Source organism: Seriola lalandi, unplaced genomic scaffold (assembly GCF_002814215.2).
Source record: "Seriola lalandi dorsalis isolate HSWRI2012SDOR001 ecotype SW California unplaced genomic scaffold, Sedor1 jcf7180002054511, whole genome shotgun sequence".
Classification (NCBI taxonomy): domain Eukaryota; kingdom Metazoa; phylum Chordata; class Actinopteri; order Carangiformes; family Carangidae; genus Seriola; species Seriola lalandi.
In genome coordinates this window covers 50,991-73,540 of record NW_019525064.1, presented here as the reverse complement: position 1 = coordinate 73,540, position 22,550 = coordinate 50,991, and the positions used below count along the sequence as shown (strand labels likewise).

The following is a 22,550-nucleotide window of genomic DNA, read 5'->3' as shown; positions in this document are numbered from 1 at the left end:
CGAAGTACACTGTCATTACTGTTGTCATTATTTAAATGTACCTATTTCTACAAATGAACACTTCGCATAGTATTGTTCAGGCATGGTTTTATTAAGGTCTCTTAAGTGTATTAATGCATGGCCATTAAGGTCAGAATATGGATTCTCGTTGCAAAATTGATTAGAGAGAGACATCTTTGAAAAGTGACTTACAGAAAATATGGCACATCTGCTCTGCTGTGCTCTGCAACAGTTCCACGAAAACATTTAGTATTTACATTTCATTTCAAGTTTAATACTTAACAAATCAATATAAAATAAAATAACAGTGCCAATCATTTACTTGTTTTGTCAGTGTTCAGGATGCAGTGCTTTCTGTATTTAAAAAAAAAAAAAAAAAAAAAAACTTGTTCATGTTTGAAGAGTTAAAATGGAGAGCTAGGTTTTGTGATGTAAGTGGAGACGGGTCGGATTAATCTGCATGTCTGCTGTGTTGCAGATAGGATTTGATACCGTCCCGCCCTGGTGACTTAATGCTCTGTGGAGACCGCCATGTGAGACCAACTGCCTCATCTGGTGGTGGTGTTGCTGGAATAGGAGGTGGAACCTCTTGCGGTGGCTCAATATCTCCAATGTCATGCGTCCTGTACCTGGGAATACCATATAGCAAATCTGCAGCTCCTCTCTTGTGTACCGAAGTGGAGGAAGTTAGTGGCTGTTTGGCCAGGGGCTTGATTCCTTCCTCAAACCTGCTGGTGTCCCCTTGCGGACCATGGTCATCAAATAGAGGAGATGCACCCTTATCATGTACTGTATCCCACTTTCGTCTCTCTGATGACATGACTTTTAGGGCACTGAGGCCTTTCCTTTCACTCTTGTCCTCAGATACAGTCCTCAAAATCTCACTCATGCTGCCACTTGAGTTGTCAAACTTGTCAAGAGCTCTGTTGGATGTAAGAGAAACACTTTTAGTACTGGAGATGTTGAAGGAGTCAGGTGAGCTAAGTTCAGGCTCAGGAGGTGGATCCTGCTGTGGAGATGATAAGGCAGCACCCGGACGTCTCCTCGAACTGGTCGTAGAAAAGTCAGACAGATGGCGACCAATGCCAGTCCACTTTATCCCGGGTGGCACGTCCACATCTGTGGTGTTTCTGGACTGCCCCATGCTTTTCTTTACTATATCATCAAAGGTAATACTGGGAACCTTTGGGGCAAGATGTACATTTCTGTCACTCCCACTACGGGGTAGACCTTGTGCAACAGTTACCGTTTCAACATGGTCTACAGTTTGACGTTGAAGTGGCAATGAAGCTTTCATAATTAAACGCTTATAAGTGATTTGATCATTGTCTGTTGTTCCTGACAGATTTGATGCATGTCTGCTTTGTTTTGCAGTGTATCCTGTCACCTCTCTTTCGCTCTCGCTGCTGGAGGATGAGGGATTATTTGGCTCTGGTGATGGAGCCTTGAAATTCAGACGCCTCTTAATGCGCGGGACACCGAGACTCAGGTCAGGAACACTGTGGTCTATCTCATCCCCACTGTTGCTGCTGGAGGATGATTGTCTTTGTAATGGAGCTCTACCTGCATATTCTGTTGATGCACCTTGATTCACACTGCTGGACAAGGAATCAGGCAGTTGCTTTGATGATGGTATAGCAGGAGCCTTTTCACTGGCTCTGATATCCAAGTACCTCAGAGTTTGTGGACTATCAAAACCAGTCAAAAGGTTATCTGGATTTGACTTTTCTTCAGTTGTGGGGAGGCTATAGTCTTTTTTTAATCTCTCTTTAACCTCTACTAAGTTGCTGGAGATGTTGTCTTGACTCTTCAATGTCAGAGAAACATTCACTGGTTTATTTTCAAGGGTCAGAGATGAATCAGTGCATATGATTTCTTGCATCCCATCTTCCCTTCTTTTTAGTCTTGTTCTACTGTTTTTACTCCCAGATTCATTTTCACTGCTGGAAGAGGAGTGGGAGTGAGGTGGAGGTGATGTGGGCAGAGTTGGTGGTGCATGGGTGTGCGATGTGATTTCAAGACGCTTTCTGAAGCGGGAGATACCTAGATTCATGGTGGCCCACTGGGACTGAAGCTCTGGGTTTATCTCTGGTGTTGTGCTGATGTTGTCATTTGTTTGTTTGTCCCCCAAGTCATCTGAAATAACTGCATACTTATCTAATTTGATATTGTGGTCTGTCTTTTTATTGTGAGGAATGTTTATCACTGGGGTCTTTTCCGAGGTCTCAGATATGACAGATACTCCCATTCCTACTTTTGCAGTGTGGTCTCTGTTCTCCCTCTTAATTCCAGAAGAATTTGATCCAGTCTGTTGAAAGCCTACAGATGACTCAGTTGGAGGTGAGTATGTCTTAATATCCAGGCGCCTTTTGACATGGGGGGCACTGCTGAGATCCAGTTGAGGCCATCTTGGATCTGGTTCCGGTTCTCCTGTTATTGATGTATTGCTTAAATCATCTGTATACTCCTCTTGCTCATCTGAGCTACTTGACGAGTAACGGGGGCTAATTTTGGTTTCCTCTGTCTTTCCTTTCTTTGTATGGTTTCTACCCCCACTGCTTAATGAATCATGAGATGATGATCTGGCTTTGATGTCCAAACGCCTCTTGACACGTGTGGTATGCTCAAGATCAAGAAGAGGCCACTGTGTTCCTGGGTCATGACTTACAGGTTGAGATACTGTATTTGGAAGCCTTGCCATGTGTATCTCCCTTTTTTCCGTTTTCTTTATGTGATTTGTTGTTTCATCTTCACTGTCACTACTAGAAGATGAATCAGAGTCCGGTGATCCGGATTTGATATCTAGACGCCTCTTGATGCGAGGAATATGTTGAAGATCTAAGGTAGGCCACCTTCCATCTGGATCATGACTTACTGTTTGGGATTTCTGCAGTTCTGCAGTGTCCACCTTTGCTGGCCTCTGCTTTGTTGTGCTTTCTGATGTTTCATCCTCACTGTCACTACTAGAAGATGAATCAGAGTCCGGTGATCGGGATTTGATATCTAGACGCCTCTTGATGCGAGGAATATGTTGAAGATCTAGGGCAGGCCATCCTATATCTGGATCATGACTTACTGTTTGGGATTTCTGCAGTTCTGCAGTGTCCACCTTAGCTGGCCTCTGCTTTGCTGTGCTTTCTGCTGTTTCATGGTCACTGTCACTACTAGAAGATGAATCTGGAGATGTTGCTTTGATGTCCAAACGCCTCTTGATGTGTGTGGTATGCTCAAGATCAAGAAGAGGCCACTGTGTTCCTGGTTCATGACTTACAGGTTGTGATACTGTATTTGGAAGCCTTGCCATGTGTATCTCTCCTTGTTCGTGTTTCTTTATGTGATTTGTTATTTCATCCTCACTGTCACTACTAGAAGATGAATCAGAGTCCGGTGATCGGGATTTGATATCTAGGCGCCTCTTGATGCTAGGGATATGTTGAAGGTCTAGGGCAGGCCATCCTCCATCTTGATCATGACTTAGTGTTTGGGATTTCTGCAGTTCTACAGTGTCCACCTTTGCTGGTCTTTGATTTGCTATGCTTTCTGATGTTTCATCGTCACTGTCACTTCTAGAAGATGAATCTGGAGATGTTGCTTTGATGTCCAAACGCCTCTTGACATGTGTAGTATGCTCAAGATCAAGAAGAGGCCACTGTGTTCCTGGGTCATGACTTACAGGTTGAGATACTGTATTTGGAAGCCTTGCCATGTGTATCTCCCCTTGTTCCTGTTTCTTTATGTGGTTTGTTGTTTCATCTTCACTGTCACTACTGGAAGATGAATCAGAGTCTGGTGATTTTGCTTTGATATCTAGGCGCCTCTTGATGCTAGGAATATGCTCAAGATCGAGGGCAGGCCATCCTCCATCCGGATCATGACTTACTGTTTGAGATTTTTGCAATGGAAGCTCTGTGTTGCCCACCTTCCCAGGCCTCTCTGCAAGTTGTGTTGTTTTATCCTCACTGCCACTACTAGAAGATGAATCAGAGTCCGGCGATCGGGATTTGATATCTAGACGCCTATTGATGTGAGGAATGTGCTCAAGATTTAGGGCGGGCCACTGTGTTTCTGGATCATTTCTAAGTTTCTGAGATTCTTGATATGGTAGCCCTGCAAATTCCACCACACCTGGCCTCTCCTTCTTTATGTCTTGTGTTGTTTCATCCTCACGACCACCACTAGAAGATGAATCAGAGTCCGGTGATCGGGATTTGATATCTAGGCGCCTCTTGATGCTAGGGATATGTTGAAGGTCTAGGGCAGGCCATCCTCCATCTTGATCATGACTTAGTGTTTGGGATTTCTGCAGTTCTACAGTGTCCACCTTTGCTGGTCTTTGATTTGCTATGCTTTCTGATGTTTCGTCGTCACTGTCACTTCTAGAAGATGAATCTGGAGATGTTGCTTTGATATCCAAACGCCTCTTGACACGTGTGGTATGCTCAAGATCAAGAAGAGGCCACTGTGTTCCTGGGTCATGACTTAGAGGTTGAGATACTGTATTTGGAAGCCTTGCCATGTGTATCTCCCCTTGTTCCTGTTTCTTTATGTGATTTGTTGTTTCATCTTCACTGTCACTACTGGAAGATGAATCAGAGTCTGGTGATTTTGCTTTGATATCTAGGCGCCTCTTGATGCTAGGAATATGCTCAAGATCGAGGGCAGGCCATCCTCCATCCGGATCATGACTTACTGTTTGAGATTTTTGCAATGGAAGCTCTGTGTTGCCCACCTTCCCAGGCCTCTCTGCAAGTTGTGTTGTTTTATCCTCACTGCCACTACTAGAAGATGAATCAGAGTCCGGCGATCGGGATTTGATATCTAGACGCCTATTGATGTGAGGAATGTGCTCAAGATTTAGGGCGGGCCACTGTGTTTCTGGATCATTTCTAAGTTTCTGAGATTCTTGATATGGTAGCCCTGCAAATTCCACCACACCTGGCCTCTCCTTCTTTATGTCTTGTGTTGTTTCATCCTCACTACCACCACTAGAAGATGAATCAGAGTCCGGTGATGCTGCTTTGATATCTAGACGCCTCTTGATGCGTGTGGTATGTTCAAGATCAAGAAGAGGCCACTGTGTTCCTGTGTCATGACTTACAGTTTGAGATACTTTATTTGGACGCCTTGCCATATGTATCTCTCCTTGTTTGTGTTTCTTTATTCGTGCTATTGTTTCTTCCACTTTCTTGCTAGTAGAAGCTGAATCAAGAGGAGGGTGTGTTGCTTTGATATCTAGGCGCCTCTTGATGCTAGGAATATGCTCAAGATCGAGGGCAGGCCACCTTCCATCTGGATCATGACTTACTGTTTGGGATTTTTGCAATAGAAGCTCTGTGTCGCCCACCTTTCCAGTCCTCTCTGAAAGATGTGTTGTTTCATCTTCACTGTCACTACTTGAAGAAGAATCAGAGTCCCGTGATGGTGCTTTGATATCTAGACGACTCTTGGCATGTGTAGTATGCTCAGGATCGTGGACAGGCCACTGTGTGCCTGAATCATGACTTCCTGTCTGAGAATCTTGAAACGGAAGCCTTGTCATGTCCACCTCTCCTTGCTCTTGCGTCTTTGTATGTTTTGTTGTTTCATCCGTAGTCTCATCACTAGAAGATGAGTCCGATGCTGGTAATGGGGCATTGATTTGGTCTACTCTGCCTTTAGTCTGTTTCACTTTGAGGTCTGTGATTTCTGCTTCGCTCTCACTGCTGGAAGAAGATGAATAAGCTTTAGGTGGTGAAGGTGCACTTGTATCTAGACTCTTACCAAAACTGGTAACACCCAAACTGAGACCGCGCCACTTTGTCCGTGGCATTGGTTTAACTTTCTCCCTGGTGCCCCCCTCGCCTGTAACTATCCTGCTGCTTAGCTGGTCATATTCGGCAATTGATTTTCCGTTCGCTTCTCCTTTTTCTTCCTCTTGATTGACTGTGTACTGCATTGACGCCCCATCACTGTCACTGGAATGAGAGGAAGATGGATACTCTGGTCTCTCTGCAGGCCTTTGTGGGTCAAAAGTGTCAGTGACCTCAGACTTATCTTGGTACCTTATTACATCTTGTTCCTCCTCTTGGTCTGAGTTCAGAGTGTATTGTGTAGGTTCATCCTCACTGATGTATGAGCTGGAGCTGGACGTATCCACCCTATTTTGTCTATCTGAATTGGGTACCACAATCAGTTTTGAGTCAGTAAATGAATCAAACACACTGCTGGACCTTGCAGATGTGCTTCGAACAGAATCACTAAATTCAAATTGTTCTTCGTTCTCCTGCCACAGATCAGAGTCTTTTGGGTTGGCATTATTTGTATGTGGTGACCAATCTGCAAAGGGCTCGGAGGAAAATCCAGGAATTTCACTTTCGTCTTCTATGGAAATTTGTGGCACCTCTACTTTCCTAGATGTTGAGAAATCAGCTCTCTGCTGAATGGAGTCCTCTGCCAGCTGAGGAGACTTGGGTGTCGTGTGGTCTTTTAATGCTTTGTCAGATAGTGACGAATCTGAGCATGAAGACAAGCTTCTTCTCTCCTCCAGCTCAACAGGGTCTGGGATGTGTTCAAACTCCATTTTGTGTGTGCGTCCTGCGTCGGTGATGCCTGAGACGGCTCTGCCATCTCTCTGGGTATCCTGTGGTAAGCTGTTTTCACTTCCTGAATCTCCATCTGTATGCTTTTCCTCCTCAGTCTTAGCTGATTCACATTCAATCACTGCATCCTTATTGATGCTTTCCTGGTTGCCACTGGCTACGGTATCATAATATTGTACATTTCCATGTTCTCTATAATCTATAGTGCTAAATGTGACTCTCCTTTCTCTGTGAGTTACTACCTCCTCTGGTTCCTCACCATCGGAGTAGGCCTCATTCTCATATTGTCTTTGTTGTACAGATGAGACAGAGTTGGTTGAAGCGGGGCTTTTCTTCTTGGTCACCTTTGCCCAAAGCACATCAATACAAGGTCTCGCTAAGACCCCGAGGATGAAGGCTATCAGAAACGTGATGAAAACAGACAGACACACAGCCAGAACCAACTGAGACTGTGTGGCTCTCTGATTCCTCTCTTCACCTATCCTACTTGGGGTGTCTTGTGGGATTACTTGTCGGATGGTTCTGGGTAAGCTTCTAGTTTTTCTTCTTGCACCTCCTACTCTACTGATCTGGAGGTTAAAAACAGACACAACCTCATGATCTTCAGACATACACACATAAAGTCCTGTGTCTCTCTCTGTGACATCACTGATGAGCAGATCGGCCTGAGGTTGGTTCACAGATGCTTGACCACTGGGCGTCCACCACATCGGGTCTACGGAGAAGACAACATAGACATGTAATTGGACTGACCTACACAACTATATATGTGTTAATCTGTTTTACACTTTTGACTGAGTTACCTTGGGTGGAGCAAGACAGCATTATCTCAGAGCCGCTATAAACTGTCACATCTTGATGGATCTCTGGCCTGTTTTCAGGACCAAAACAGTTCAGGTCATCCTCCTCCAACTGTAGCAGGTCTTTGCCTGAGAGGATAGAGGGGGAAGCACACACCACGTCCCAGGCCTGCAGGCCTCTGCTGCTGTCAAAGGCCATCCGCCTTCTTAGACTGCGCATGCTGCAGTCACACTGCCACCTGTTCCCACCCAGCCCAACATCTGCCCCAATGTTATGCAGAGAGAGGTACATCAAAGGATGGAGGCTGGTCAACATGTTGAAGCTCAGATCAAGGACCTTTAATGGAGGCACAACATGGACATTCAGCATATAGCAAGACATATACTTTGACTGCTAAAAAAATTAAAAGAAAGACAGTTAAGTTACATACTTTTTTCTGAGAGTTATCAATCAAAACAGAATTCGGCATCACTGTATGGCTGGAAATACTGAATATTCTGTCGTTCATCAAGTTTCAATAAGTGTGAAGGAACAAAATGAACAGATTGAAGGAAAATAATCTAAATTACCCTGAGCTGGGTTAAATCCTGGAACATCTGTGGATGGAGACTTGTGATGAGGTTGTGTTGTAGGTGCAGCTCTTTCAGCTGTCGAAGGTGGCTAAGGTCGCCTGGTCGTACAGTTGAGATCCTGTTGAAGGAGAGCTGCAGAACCCATAAAGACGGACTACGTTCCAGCCCTGGATGACAGAATATAAGGGCCGTAATTAGAACTCAACAATAACCACGATGGGGTGGCTCGTCAAGGGAGGAATGTACCATATGTTACAGGTTTTTCCGTGATAATAACAGGTCGGTTTGTCTCTTGTGCTCCCATACCTGTGCTGCTTCACATTCTTCACTGTGACTTGGAAGGTGAAAATCTGTTCATTTTTCAGTAAAAACTCAATTTGTTAGCATTACTGCTGAGATTGGATAATGGAAACTACAGGCCTTACTGTGTGGATGTCTAGATAGTGAATAGTGTAAAATATCTGAATCAATGAAAACCCCCTTTCCTAGAATATGAATCCAGCCTGTGAACACTTTTACTATATGACTAATAAGGGGCTCTGAATTTTTTCTGTGTTGCTCATTCCTCCCCCGCTGCCTGTCTCCCCCCTTTTCACTCGCCTGAGACAATCTCCCCGAGTCTGCTGCGCTAAAGTAAGGCACTGTGAGTCTGTGCTTCATTAGAGAGGCACTGAGGGTTCTGTGAGCCGAATACCAAACAGGAGAGAAGTCCATGACTGTCAACACAGCTCTGGCTGAATAAATGGACTGTCCACACATGCCTTTAAAAGAACCGTATTAAGAGCATTTCTTGGGAACACATAGGGCAGAGGGAGTTCTGTGAAATAACACGATGCAGGGGGAAAACGTAAAAGTTGCGTTGTATGTTTTCTCCTGTCACAGAGCCACTGGAATGTCAGTAAAAACTGTGATTGCCTGACAGCTGTACAGTTTCATTATCTTGGGAGGTTGAATCATTTTGGAGTGTAGCACAGTAGTAAAGATAAGGAATATTAATGAGAGGGTTTGTTTATGTGAGGAAAACACATGGCAGGACAGTCAAGATCACAGATTTATTCTTCTATAATGAAAAAGAAATGAAAAAGAATTAAAGTTCAGACCATGTTAACCTTTTTAAACAGAATTTGGTAAAAAAAATTAATAAATAAAAGGCTGTGAGGTGAGGGTTTCTTTCAGATCTGACTCACAGACATATCTCAATCACATTCCAGAGGGCAATTAAAGGTGTGGCTCATGTACATCGTGCAACTTTACTATCAGAGGCACCATTTTTAATCACCCACACACAAAACAGCTTTTCAAAAAGGAACACCCACGTGTAATTAAGTCATTAAATCCCAACCTGGGAGGCCAGACCCCTCTAGTGGGTCACAACATAATGAAATGGAAGAGGAAAGAACCCAAAAAAGTTTTGCTCCACAACGTTAAATTCATCTTTCATCAATTCTTTATCCCTAAACTTTCGCTCTGTTGAGTTTTGTAAGTTGTATTCTCTTTATCTCCTGGAACATTTATCCAGAAAACAATCTGAAGAGGCAAAACATCTTGACATGGACCTCTGACACCTGTGACAAAGGGCCACAGTTAGAAGAAGCTGTATTTTAATGGGTCAAAACCCAAAAAGGGTAGGATACTTGTATAGATCACTCTGGTCACTTCCTGCTTATGTAAGTAAAGATACTACAGTTTACGTATTTCATGGATACACACCCAGACCATAGACATTTCTTATGACTACGCAACCTTAGAACATATTGGGGTGTGGTTGGCAAATCATCATAAGATACTACACAATATTGTGAACACTGCCCTATGTGTAATTCAAGTCTGTTCCCACGCATGGCTGATGTTCAAGATTATTTATGTGTATTTACTATTTATTATTACAATATATAGGATTATTATTATTATCATTCAATTCTGAAGGTTGGATTTGTACAGTACGTGTGTGTTGACAGCAGTATTGGAAAGTAACTAAGTATTTACTCAAGTACTATTGATTGTACTTTGCTTGAGTATGTCCTTTAAAGTTACTTTCTATATATACTGCACTAAATTTCTCAGTGAAATATTGTACTTTTTATTTCACTATGTGTTTAAGAGTGTTACTACTTACTTTTAACATAAGATGAAATATGATGTTGTAGTAAAATAAACCCAACTACAAAGTTGTATATACACTAGTTATACATATAGGCCTAAAGCAAAACTATTAAAGTATATATATATATATATATATATATATATATATATATATATATATATATACTGTATCTTATTTACAATTTTAGGAACTACAAAATACAAGTAAAAGCCAAACCTCAGTGACTGCACTGAAGCAGGTTAAGGCTAGTCACAGCTGACCTTAGCTAAAGCTAATTTACAGGCTTTTTCCAACCTGTGTCCTGTAAAACTAATCTTGATGTCTTAGTGACTAAGTTTGTTATACCACATGAGGCTGTAGCTAAATCCAAAATGTTCCACCAGATGACCTAGTCCTGCTAAACACGCTAGCTAGCTAGCTTAGTTTATAAGCCTGCAGTCTGTGCAGGGTGTCCTACAAACTTTAAAGCCCTTTATCACAACGTCACTCTCCGTACTTACTGCAGGTTGCCTTTATAAGGCAGTAAGTAATACTTTTAGTATTGATATTTCCAAACAATGCTGTATGTTTACTTAAATAATAATGTCAAAGTTAAATCTATTTACACTGTGTTTTAGCTACTTTTAGTTTAGTAAGTGAACTGAATGCTTCCATCACTGGTTGATAAGGGCAGTCCAAGTTTGATCTGATGCAAATTCATCACAGATTCAAATGTTTTAACTGACATGGAAGTGTATGAAAGTGATATGTTGGCCGTCCTGCAACAGCGATACAACTGATACTGTATAGGTGTAATTTTTTTATGCTCTGCTCTCTGGAAGGAGTGGTTATTGTGCTGTTCATGTCCTGTGACAGTGGTTTAAATATGGCTGTATGTATAACTGTATTACACTGCCTCACCCTCTGGGAGTTGCATCAGCTGATTCCTCTCAACAGATAGCAGCTGCAGGGTGGGGGCCCAAGATACGCATCTTCTTCTGCTCCAAGGTCTCAAGCGATGTAGATGTCCACCACTGACAGACTGGCTTCCCATGCTTCTGTCTACGCAGAGAGACAAGTGTGTGATCGAGTTGTTTCCCAGCCAAACATTCCTCAGGTTACGATGTGGCCGGTGGAGTGTTGCAGAATCGAGGAGATTGTGAGACAGGTCCAGCTCAGTGACAGAGTCCGGGATGTCCTGCGGCACCAATGAGAGGCCAGAGGACGAACAGTTCAACAGGGCAGCTCTCTGACAGGTGCAAGACTCTGGACAGACAGGTGGGGGAGAGGAGCAATGGACCCCAGCGGAGACGAGGAGCAGCACAGCAGCCAAGACCGGCCCCTGTGCTCCTGCCATCACACCCTGTCCTGTAAGTACACATAGACCATCATGAATGACATGGAGGGTTGACTCAAAATCAAGTATGGTCAATCTTTACCATTAGAATATGTTGTATGAAAGACTATGAGTTTTTGCAATCCTTACTGAAATCATTAAACACAAAACAATTCATTAAGTAAAATTTCATTTAAAAATAAAAAAGACTTCAAAGATGGACAATAACGCAGTTAAAAAGCATCACACTCACCTGTGTATCCACTCTTTTCCAAGCTGACAGGAAAACTTGTGACTCTTCAAGCCCAGAATGCTTTCAGTGTATTAACTTTGGCTGTCTCCAGCAGCTTCTGATCAAAGTCTGAAGCATATTTTGCTGCGTCTAGCTTAACACGCGCCTGTCAGAAGACGCCCTTCTGCGTTTCATTCAATCATTTACACGTCTAGTTAATGTCTTACTGTCGTTGTTTTCGTCTGTATACATGATAGATAACTGAGACTGAACATTTATGGTGAGGAGAACCATGCCCTGCTTCACATTCTGCTGGATAATAAAACAGTGTTCTGAAACCAATGATAACAAGTTTCACATCGTAACATGTTTCTTTATTGAAACGCACATAGCAATGAAATGTTGGACAAATAAGGCTGGTTGCCTTTTTATTTTTTTTCCATTTAGTGGATCATAAACACTCCATTCTTTAGCAACAGGCTGTGACGCTCTGAGAAAAACTACATCATGACATTAATAACAAATATTCTCAACATCAGTACTGTTATAAAACAGACAAGACAATCCAAGGCAAAATAAAAGTCAATCAATTATAGACTATATTGCACAAAAATTCAAACCACTCAATATAAGCGTCAAACCAAGCTACTGATGATTTAAACTTTCCTGACATTCATGAACATTTAAAGAGATCTGCATTAATCTGGAGTTTAACTTAGTGCAAACACTCTATCTCACTGTAAAAAAGCTTTTGCAACAAAATTAGAATATTTTATATATATATATATATATCTATGTATGTGTACGTGTGTGTGTGTGTAATTTCTCATATATCATCCCTTGTAAATCCATTGGCACGTGCAAGATGGACAGTCAAAGATGTGCAGAAAGAGACCTATTCTACTGTAGCATTACTGAATGGCTTAAAATGTATATTTAGTTTTACAGTTCAACCCAGATTTTGTGCATTTCATCAGCAAGTGTCGCATAACTCAATATAATCTTGTAGTGTCTTACTTTAGTCAGTGAAAATAATAAAGAAAATATCAAACACAGCTGCCAGTAACAAAGAATAGCAAATAAAATCATATACAAGCCATCTACGTGGTCTGTACGCTCAGTTGGCAGTTTGTTAGGAACACCTAGCTAAAACTACTACTTTACTTCCGGGGCCGCTGCTTGTGGAGAGACTGTGTTTGGCTGCTTATTTTTGAACATTATAACCTTGACCAGGAGAGGATTTATGGCAGGACTGTTGTAATATTTTTAGCTAGGCGTACCTAATAAACTGCCATCTGAGTGTATTTTAGTAACACTGGACGGTAAGGCAAAAATGTAATACTGTAGCTTCTAATTGCTGCCAATGGGCGATGTAAACCACAGTATAATGTTAAATATAAGTGCTATGTGCTTACATGGCACAATACACTTTCAGATAAAGTTGGCAAATCTGCAGAACAATAAAAATACTTCAGCACGTATATGTTAATATCTTTGGCCAAGTGGTAACGATCTGTAACACAATTCCTGCTTTGCAAACAAAATAAGGAATACAGAATTTGCCAGGTGAACTACAGAGGTATTATTATGTGCAAGTCATGATGAATTTCCTATAGAATGTCCTATATATATATGCAAATTTGTAATCAGCAGATTCCAGTCCAGACGCCTAATGAGCTTTCCTGCACGGGTTGTCTGATGTCTGGCAGCCCATGTTGGGATATTTCACCTGCACACGGAACAGAGTCCCATCTGCACACATGCAGAGCTTGTACCTCTCCAGACCCTCATCGAAATACACATCTCCTGCGGAGTTAGGGATGCGTGTGGCGTTGAACATGACTGACCCGTTGAGGACGATGCTGTTTTCCTGCAGAGAGAGAAAAAAATCCATAATCCATAATGTGTCCTCGGGGTTTCATCTTCATCGGCTTTACACTGTATTTATGCAGCTGTTTGTTTATTGTTACACATCAAATCATATTAAATACTTTCCCACACTTACAGCCCTGAGCTCGATGCCTCCACCCATTTTGAACTCTACAGTCCGGCCCATGATGTTGACCCCCTCGTTACCACGGATAATGGCCTTGCTGTCCCCTTTGATGTTCAGGTCAGACGCTGCACTGCTGGTGATCTAACATCAGAGACAACCAGACACATTTATTTAGACTCCATTACCTTTTCCACACTCAACTAAAGTTTTGAGAATTATTTTCCTCCATTTATTAAAGATAAAAAACTTGAAATATTTCATCATATTCAGGCCTCTGTTTTGAACCCTTGTAAAAGCACTGTTGTTGACGATTGCAGCTTTGAGTCTTCTCGAAACTGCATTTATCAGCTCTGCACACTTGTTTCGTCTCAGATTCTTCCAGGCCCTGGGAAACTGTAAACTGCCTCACTTTGATATTCAGATTTACAAACTGCAAGATTTGGCTGGGCCATTCAAAGGCATTCATATATTCATATACTTATTCTAAAGATACCCCAAGATTGTCTGAGCCACGTTTGTTCAGTTGGTGCCATACGGAAAACTGAACTTCTATCTGGGGTCTAAAGGCAAAAATAAATTCGGCCCACACTTGGGTCACATGCTTTAAAAGGCAATCACAATGCCTTCTGAAAAAATCAATTAACATATTTAAAAAAAACAAAAACAAAACATACGCACCCTTTCTGTGGAGGCCTTTTTCACACTGAGGACTTTGACTCCTTTGGGCAAATGGAACTCATGGTTTTCAAAGTCTGTGCTGAAGAAAGTGTTCTGGGTGCGAGGGTCTGTGAAGGATATGCCAACGTCACTGACGACTGAGGTCTTGTCCTTTTCTACGCTCAGCTTAGAGCTGCCCTGCTGGAACACAACCTGGATCAACACAAATAGAATAAAAGAGAGAAGAGTTGTTAGAGTATGAATTTAAAAAATAATGTGCCATTTTCCATTTTTTAAATTTTTTTTTAAATGCTCAGTCTTCGCAGTAAATACAGTCTGTTTCTCACCGGGTTGTTGTTGCCAACGATGACCAGGTCCTGGTCCTTACGACCTCCCACTGTGCTCTTGTGCAGTGGGTGAACGATGCCCATGTCCGCCTTCTGTTTGAAGCGCAGCAGGCCAGTCTCATGGAACTCCATGCTGTCGCAGCCATTCGGACCAATACGGATCACTGTCCATATTACAAGTGTGATCTGAGGGACAGTAAAAAAAAATGCAACCACACAGTGATCAACTCTTTGCCTTAAGCTTAAGTTACGTCTAATCAGGAGGATCCACGGATGAGTACATTTAGGCTTGTAGTACTCACAATGAGGTTAATTAGGGCAAGGAGGAAGAGGAGGACGATGATGCAAACAGCCATGTTTCCCTTGCGTCCTCTCAGCCCTGTCTTATGAAGACGCTCTTCTTCTATGGGTACATAGCCAGCTTTAAAATTACTGTTGTGTTCCTTGTTGATACTGCGCCTTTCTATGGCCTTCTCTCGCATGGACTTCTTCACTGGCCCATTGGAGCTCTCCTGGAAAGGGAAAACAATCTTTTAAGACTGAAATCTATATGTTTTGAAGTGAGGAGTACCATAAACAACCAGTAATACATTTTGAGTCATAAAATTACAAATCAAAAGGAACAATTTCCTTACAAATACTTTTAGATCCCTATTACATCCTCTACACAGACACTTCACCTGTGAAAGTCAGATATCCTCCTCCATACTTTAAGATCCATTCACTGCAACACCTGTATTTCACTCACAGGTGAACTGCTTTCATGCTTTTCTCGCCAAGATTAGTAAAAACCGTATGAATGTGTATAATTGTCTCCACCGATCTACATTCAATGTCCATAATCACAACAAACTGAAGGCTTGAGTTCCCACTTATTTTCAGTGTCTCTGCTGGAATGTAATCTCAGTTAAATGCCCCGGAGACTTCCTGTCTGTGGCCATGACTAAAAATAAACTGCACTTTAAATTAGCAGTAAAATGGAAATAAACTCAATAGTCGAACAGCGTCTGTGCTCTTTGTGTTAGCTCATATAGCTCACTGTCAAACAGCAGGTCTAAAGGTGCTAAAATAATAGCATTTTTATTTCCTCAACGCTGCCCATAATAACGAAGCGGAGGCCAGTATTTATTACACTGATATCACCGTAGGGCCGACAACGAAGCGCCAGACATTTATATTTGTTTATATTTATATATGAATATATATTAAGTATATATCATTAACTTATTAAGGAACGTTTCAGCGATAAAACGGAGTAAAAATTATAGAATAACAACAGATATTAAACATAACGGACCTGTTCGGACGCCATGTTGACCCTCCCTCTCCTGCTCGCACAGTGACTGGGACGTACCATTTTCCTCAGTCGCGGGTGAGACAACTGATTGTGTTGTGAATTATTATATATGCGGTAATTGACTATGAATTTAAAAAAAAGTCCTGTTAACACCAGCGAGAGCAAACACAGCATTTTATTCAGACTGCGTGAATAAAAACAAGAAAACAAACAAAAATAGAGGCATTTCTGTGATAATGATGGATGGTCCAGTCCGAGTTCAACCGGCCAATCACAGAAGGATCCTAAAATAGAAAAACATGTCCATTCATAGTTTCCATAGGTAAACTGCCAAACCGACCATATAACATCAGACTCCTTCATAATTAAAGGTTTGTTTAACAATAACAGAAGCAGTATTTTCTAAAAACTCACAAACAAAATGAATAAACAGCGAGTTCAGTTAGTTATATAGTTTATTATTATTATTACAATAAACGATAGTTTTAAGAAACGGCTGAAAACATTTTTATTTTTATGATCTTGCTTTTTAATTATCTATACTTTGCTTTTACTTGATACAGTTTTTATTCCTTTTATTCTTTTTATACCTTTTTATGTTTTTTTATATTGTTTTATTGCCCTTTTATTTATTAGGCTAAGTTGCCCCTTATGTCTGTTTTTGATGTTATTTTTCTTCTGTAAAGCACTTTGAGCTGCAATTATGTATGAAAGGTGCTATACAAATAAAGTTTATTATTATTATTATTATTATTATTATTATTATTTAGTTAGTTATAGTCAAAACAGCTACCAGACCAGATTTGTGTGAATTAATGATCTGACAACACTGGCTGCACATGTAATTTAATTATCGCCTGTTGTATTATAATCGGATTTAATCCAACACAGTCACAGTAGCAGTATATCTGTGTTACTGACCCTCGGGGTTTCCTCTAAGTGTCTTTGGTGTCGTTTGACAGTATAATATTACATACAGTCGTATTTACATGACTGGAGAGCTGAACCTGCAGAGGACTGACTGACAGAGAGCCGTGCTCGTGGTTTTATCCGTCACAAGTTATTTATTGAAAGCACAGTGTGGTTTGGTTGCCGGCTCGTTTCCTCGCTTGGTTACCACAACCGAGGCGGTGCTTGGCATCTGTGTCGTAGGTGGAGAGAGCTGCCAGGACAGGAATTTTTACTGCGCTCCCTCTACAGATTAAAGGCTGTTGTCCTTTTTCCTGGGGCATCTTAAACCTCCGAGGATTAGTCACAGGGGACCAGACATGGCCGACACTTTAAGGAGACTGACCAACACATCTTCCTTCAGTGTCTTACAGGACAAACTTGAGAGCTGGCACAAAGACTACCATGTAAGTTCATCAATAAGTTATGACCGACCTAAATCTGACCACACCACTTCCTCAGGCCAGCCGAGCTATCTGCTCCAGGACGGCTGTCTCATCAATTAGTGGCTAAAAGTTTTAAAGTATTTACTGCAAATATAAGTTCAGGTCTAAGTACCTGTTGCAGGTGACATGGCACTCTTCCTCTAGAACTTATAAACTGCTTTGTTTACTCCTGTCAGTGGGTTATTGTTTCACTACCTGTCCTAAAATTGAGAATTTCTATTCGTTATTATTTGAGTTATGGATGACGCATGGAATTATTTAAAACATTACAGTGAAGGAATGCACTCGATTTGATTATATTGATTTCCCGGCGGTAGAGTTTGGTTGCTATGGACGCCAGTCGCCATGGCTACGGTTAGACAATTTCAAAGATCTTCCACTTCACTGGTAAGATGGTTCACATCCTATTACTTCCGGTAGAAATCCATGGCCTCGCACAGGGACCGGAAGTGAGTTTTCTAAACTTCAACTATATGATATTTATAGTCTAACCTGCACATTTACTCACACGTTATACGGGAAATGCAAACAGCAGTCTATTTATGAAATTAAACATTTTGTTGTGTCGTAGTGTCTTGAAACAAATCCTGGGACACCTGCTGCTTCTCTTGGGCAGCCTCTGACTCTTTGGTATTTGAGTGGGATATTTGCCCAAATTTTGCAAATATATTATCAAATAAAGCACAATGATAAAGATCAAGGCTAAATGATACAGTCCTTAACATTTTACAATTTCAAATGGTTTTGAATGTGAAAAATGATGTTAACTGGCATATTTTATTCTATTTTATTTTATTTTATTTTATTTTATTTTATTTACTTTTTGTCCTATTTACCCTCCTAGGTCATTTCCTGTGACCAGAATCTGAATAGATGTTGTGAGCTGATTGAATTAACAGCCAAGATCCAGGGCCAGCTGTTTGCTATCCTCAACCTGACAGCTGCAGAAGGTAATTTTAACACCTGCAGTTTAGGACTTCAATTGTTTTCTTTTATAAAGCTTTAACCCGGTTATAATCGCTCATAAATAATTAAACACATAGTCTTTTATTAAATATCTGTCATCATGAATCAGGTGGACACTATGCTGGAGTGGAGACTCTCAAAACGCGCCTGCTGCCGTGGCTTGGAACCTGTTTCTCCATGGCAAAGCCCTCGGTCACTGACGACACCAGTCTACAGCTCATCCAGGTGACATTACCTGTTACTAGGTTTAATGTCAAAGAATGTCTCATCAAATATATGCATTCAAATAATATTAATTTAGTGTAACAAACAATGTTAAAACAACTCATATAGGTTCTGGTGTTGTAGTTACTGCATGTTTTTATCACCAGGACTCGGTGGAAAAGGACAGGAGGATCCGGGAGCTCTGTGCCTCCCATGAGAACGACATGCAGAAGATGGAGACTCAGCTGTGCTCCTCTCGCTTGCAGTTGGACTCTGTCAGAGCAGAGTGAGTTTGAATACTGACTAACAAAAGCACACAACAGGGGAGCTGAGGAAAACCTAATTTGCACATCTCATGTATATATTGTAGATATAATTGGTATGGCTACATGTCCATGGACATCGAGTATAACATTTCATATCTCTCTCTCCACTGTCTCATTCCAGGCTGAATTACACATATGGAAATACTCAAAACATACTATTACATTTTCTGATGTATGTTTTAACAGATTGGATGATGCTCACAAGGAGCTGGATGAGATAAAGAGCAAATCAGCAACCACTCTGCTGGCCACCGAAGATGAAATATTACAACTGAAAGCAGAGTGAGTGGAATAATATATTAATTTTCAGATGCTATATATGAGCTCTTCTGTTGACGCGAAACGTGTCTGTGTTTCAGTTTGCGATGTGCACACGAGCAGGTGGAGATTTATAAGAGGAAGCTGGACGCTCCCGATGACTACGAGCATCAGATTCGCCTGCTGAGAGATGAAGTGTCCTACCTGAGCACAGATAAGGCCATGCTGCAGGACAGGTGCTCGCATATGACCAGTTATTCCAATACTGCATATAAACACACTGACACCACAACACAGGTGCAGAGATTTTTATCTGTTTCCTCTTCCCTCTCTTTTCTTCTCTTTCAGGCTGGTGAGAAGTCGTTCTCCGAGCCCCTTGCCCAGACTCAGCAGCTGCTCCAGCCCCATGAGGAGTGAGTCGCCCACCAGAGCCCAGCTCACCAACTCCTCCCGCCACGCACGCCTCGTGTCTCGCTTCAGTGACCTGTACGCCGTGGAGCGTCTGGAGGCCCAGACCCTGCTTCGACGCTACATTGCTGATTTGGAGATGGTTCAGAAAATCATCTTCATTGCTGTCGTGGTATGGTCTTAATTATTTCAGAGCCACCTGTAGATATCTATTTGACTGGTTGATGTAAAGAATGACTCATATGAATGTTTTCTGAGTGATTGAATAACTGTTTTGTTGTGACATCACAAAGTTATGGAAGTCTTGAAGGCTCGTTTTAAGGATTGGATGGATTGAACACTTTGATCCTTTCACAGTATTTATATAGACCTGCTTTACAATCAGAAAAGACGCGGACATCTTACTTTCTACAATATAGGACCTTTAAAGTCCACGTCTTTATATATGTCTATGTGAGGTAAAGCCCTCATTTACAATGATCTCGAGTAGATAGAAATACCAGTTAAAAAAAGAACATCTATTAAAACAAACATATGAATACAATCAATAAATAATGTATTAATGATATTTGACATTATTGAATATTGGCCTAAGCCTACTGATGTGCATTTTTGTTTGTTTCCAACTCTTAGGAATCCTGTAAGACAGCAAAACTAGCCTACCGTCAGTTCAAGCTGCGTGTGAAAAAGACCTTGTCCCCATCCCACTATGGGCCAGAGAGTCTCGAGGACGCGGCTGTGGACTACATCGTCAGAAATCTGGACCTGTATGATGTACAGGACAGTGTCAATGTAAGACCGAAGAGTACTGAACAGATTAATGGACTTTGACACTTAAAAACAAGGCAGTGTATCTCACTGTGTTTCTTCTCCGCAGACTGTGATCAACACCATGAATGTGAACCCTCGGATCTCCTTCCCGCCAGAAGTGGACTTTGTCCTCATCAGTACCTTGATCAGGGAGACCTGCAGGGTGGCCTTTGCCATGCAGACTCTGGAGCCCCCGCTGGACTTGGCCTTTGCCAGTGATGGAGAACTTTACAATGACAACAAGTCAGTTCCATGAGAAATACTGTGTGTAAATCCTTCATCAGGGCTGCCCTACATCACTAGGTTATTTGATGTCTCCCCCAGTAGATGTCACCCTCAACACACACACACACACACACTCAGCAGTGACTAACACTCACACACTCACAGCTCTCTCCCTCTCTCTCCAACAGGTATCGTCGTAGCTATGACTCAGAGTTCGCTGCTCCTCTGGTGATGTACCACGTGTGGCCGGCCTTGATGGAAGGAAATGCTGTAATAGTGAAGGGCGAGGCTGTGACCAGAAGAGGTGCTCTGGTAATGCCTTTATATTGCTTCAGAAATATCATAATGAATGCAGGTGTTACAACGGTAGAGCATGAGAGTACAGGCCCATGCGTTCACTGGTGATGTGTCTTGTGTTTTGCAGTGGAGCAGAAGCCGCAGCCAGAGCAGGAGTTCCAGCCCCGTGCGCTCTCGCTCTCTCAGCCCGACTCGCAGTCTTGTAAGTCTCTATAATATTTGACGGTCCAACCAACCACACTGAAAGACTTGGTCACAAAAGCAATTACATCATATGTTTTATTGGGCTTAAAATGACTCAAATTAAGTTTTATTTCAAACTCAAATGTATAATTTGCACTTTACGACATGCATGCACAACAATGGCCCTAAGGGTACGTACTTCAAAATCTCTGCTTTATTTGATTTGGTTTGTTTAAGCTTTATTTTACTGCACAGTTGTACATACAATCAACATCATTATCTTTTTTTTCCCTAGGCATTTAACAGCAAAAGAAGCTTGTCTCCTCAACGTCTCACAGCTAGCTACCTGTGAACCCTGCAGAATCCACACCAGTGCTTCACCTCCACAAAATAATGTCTCACATATTTTGAATTCTGATTTCACCTGTGGGGTTGTACCGTTGTCTGCTTTCACCAAATAATAAAGCAATGAAATACTGTACTGTACTCAACCAAAGGCTGTGCAGAGTTTACATGGTCACAGGGCAGTTTTATGGGACACTGACAGCAACAAGAGGTCAGTACATCGTAGATGAAGCAGAACGGCCTGGCAGCTAACTCAACAGTTATCTTAGTTTACTATATTTAGTCTGTTAATAGGTTTTTGATAGAAACTAACAGTGTTTTAGTGAGAATCAGAAAAGTACATTTATCAGGTGAAAACTAGACCTGCACAGTAGCACTTTTCTTAGTCTGAGCTCAATACAGCAATAATTCAAAATGTAGTTGCCTCTTTACTTTCAACAGAAGTCAACGTCCATGTAGCTGCAGGACAGATAGCGTGGTGCTAATTATCAGTGCTAACTTCAACTCCTCCAGTACTTGAGTGACTGAAATTGGTCATTGTGATTTTTTTGTGTTAACGGTTGCTGTTTTTTTCTTCTTATTTTAATGTTTTTGGTGCTGTTGTTGAGAACTTACATGAAATGACCTCGTGAGGCTTCAGACCTTTCCATGATAGCCTGTTTATAATAGGCCATATATATAATAACTAGTAGTTATCGTAGTAGTATAATATAGTAGTTTGTCACTGTGTGCAGTAGCTCGTTATTTTGCAGCAATTTATGGACAATATTGTATTTATTATTTTCTCATTTACAATTCATGTTTTGCATATCAACAGTCACATTATCATATCTGATGCTACTGTACTTCATTTGCCTTTTAATGGCTTGACTAGAAAAAAGAATAAATTTGACTATGATTTAATTTGTGTTGTGAGATGAAAATATTCGGTGTCTGTACTTCTGTGGTTGTTTTTTTTTTTTTAAATAAATGATAAACCTTTAATTTCCTGCAATTGCACGTTGTTTTAATCTTTAATTTGTGTTTTATGGAATAAAACCTGTCAATACCTTTAAACACTGTTCAGAGAGGCAGCTTCGCTGATGTTGGCATGGTAACACTTCTAGACCAATTAGAATTGAACACATGCAGGTACAAATTCAGAGGAAACCCTTATTTTAATCATGAATGCTGCTCTCTGTTGTATGTTGGACTATCAAAGGACTCCACTGTGGTTATACAACAGGCTCAATAAT

The 22,550-nt window shown here is 41.4% G+C and overlaps 4 protein-coding genes across 4 annotated transcripts; 1 reads left to right on the top strand and 3 right to left on the bottom strand.

Annotated features, from left to right (window-relative positions):
• Positions 1-70: 70 nt before the first annotated feature.
• On the bottom strand, positions 71-7,306 carry LOC147818725 (uncharacterized). The gene has a single exon (XM_087175842.1). It carries the CDS (start codon positions 7,286-7,288, stop codon positions 452-454), a length of 6,837 nt encoding a protein of 2,278 aa, XP_087031968.1. The 5' UTR covers positions 7,289-7,306; the 3' UTR covers positions 71-451.
• A 25-nt stretch (positions 7,307-7,331) lies between these two features.
• LOC111660171 (leucine-rich repeat-containing protein 66) lies at positions 7,332-11,791 on the bottom strand. Its single transcript, XM_023413333.2, has 4 exons — positions 11,624-11,791; positions 10,956-11,402; positions 7,949-8,118; positions 7,332-7,715 (listed from the first exon to the last, which is right to left on the bottom strand). The coding sequence occupies exons 2-4, from the start codon at positions 11,389-11,391 to the stop codon at positions 7,332-7,334; spliced, it is 990 nt and encodes a 329-aa protein (XP_023269101.2). The 5' UTR covers positions 11,392-11,402; positions 11,624-11,791.
• A 163-nt stretch (positions 11,792-11,954) lies between these two features.
• On the bottom strand, positions 11,955-15,963 carry sgcb (sarcoglycan, beta (dystrophin-associated glycoprotein)). The gene is made up of 6 exons (XM_023413331.2): positions 15,900-15,963; positions 14,905-15,114; positions 14,603-14,788; positions 14,277-14,468; positions 13,608-13,739; positions 11,955-13,472 (listed from the first exon to the last, which is right to left on the bottom strand). Exons 1-6 carry the CDS (start codon positions 15,957-15,959, stop codon positions 13,272-13,274), a joined length of 981 nt encoding a protein of 326 aa, XP_023269099.1. The 5' UTR covers positions 15,960-15,963; the 3' UTR covers positions 11,955-13,271.
• Positions 15,964-16,996: 1,033 nt separating this feature from the next.
• spata18 (spermatogenesis associated 18) lies at positions 16,997-22,298 on the top strand. The gene is made up of 12 exons (XM_023413276.2): positions 16,997-17,254; positions 18,138-18,243; positions 18,369-18,484; positions 18,631-18,749; positions 18,976-19,071; positions 19,149-19,283; positions 19,396-19,627; positions 20,089-20,247; positions 20,333-20,508; positions 20,679-20,802; positions 20,915-20,989; positions 21,266-22,298. The coding sequence occupies exons 1-12, from the start codon at positions 17,168-17,170 to the stop codon at positions 21,320-21,322; spliced, it is 1,482 nt and encodes a 493-aa protein (XP_023269044.1). The 5' UTR covers positions 16,997-17,167; the 3' UTR covers positions 21,323-22,298.
• Positions 22,299-22,550: the final 252 nt, after the last annotated feature.

What these genes read in the sequence shown, in the direction of transcription:
- LOC147818725 (XM_087175842.1), bottom strand. Translation starts at nt 7,288, where the DNA reads ATGTGGTGGACGCCCAGTGGTCAAGCATCTGTGAACCAACCTCAGGCC.
- LOC111660171 (XM_023413333.2), bottom strand. Translation starts at nt 11,391, where the DNA reads ATGGCAGGAGCACAGGGGCCGGTCTTGGCTGCTGTGCTGCTCCTCGTC. An exon ending in GCTGATGCAACTCCCAGAGG is followed by an intron (nt 8,119 to 10,955) that starts GTGAGGCAGTGT and finishes TCTGTCATCCAG; the next exon opens with GGCTGGAACGTAGTCCGTCT. An exon ending in AGGATTTAACCCAGCTCAGG is followed by an intron (nt 7,716 to 7,948) that starts GTAATTTAGATT and finishes CCTCCATTAAAG; the next exon opens with GTCCTTGATCTGAGCTTCAA.
- sgcb (XM_023413331.2), bottom strand. Translation starts at nt 15,959, where the DNA reads ATGGTACGTCCCAGTCACTGTGCGAGCAGGAGAGGGAGGGTCAACATG. An exon ending in TCAACATGGCGTCCGAACAG is followed by an intron (nt 15,115 to 15,899) that starts GTCCGTTATGTT and finishes TTCCCTTTCCAG; the next exon opens with GAGAGCTCCAATGGGCCAGT. An exon ending in GAGGCATCGAGCTCAGGGCT is followed by an intron (nt 13,473 to 13,607) that starts GTAAGTGTGGGA and finishes CTCTCTCTGCAG; the next exon opens with GAAAACAGCATCGTCCTCAA.
- spata18 (XM_023413276.2), top strand. Translation starts at nt 17,168, where the DNA reads ATGGCCGACACTTTAAGGAGACTGACCAACACATCTTCCTTCAGTGTC. An exon ending in CCAGTCTACAGCTCATCCAG is followed by an intron (nt 18,485 to 18,630) that starts GTGACATTACCT and finishes TTTTATCACCAG; the next exon opens with GACTCGGTGGAAAAGGACAG. An exon ending in TCAGCCCGACTCGCAGTCTT is followed by an intron (nt 20,990 to 21,265) that starts GTAAGTCTCTAT and finishes TTTTTTCCCTAG; the next exon opens with GCATTTAACAGCAAAAGAAG.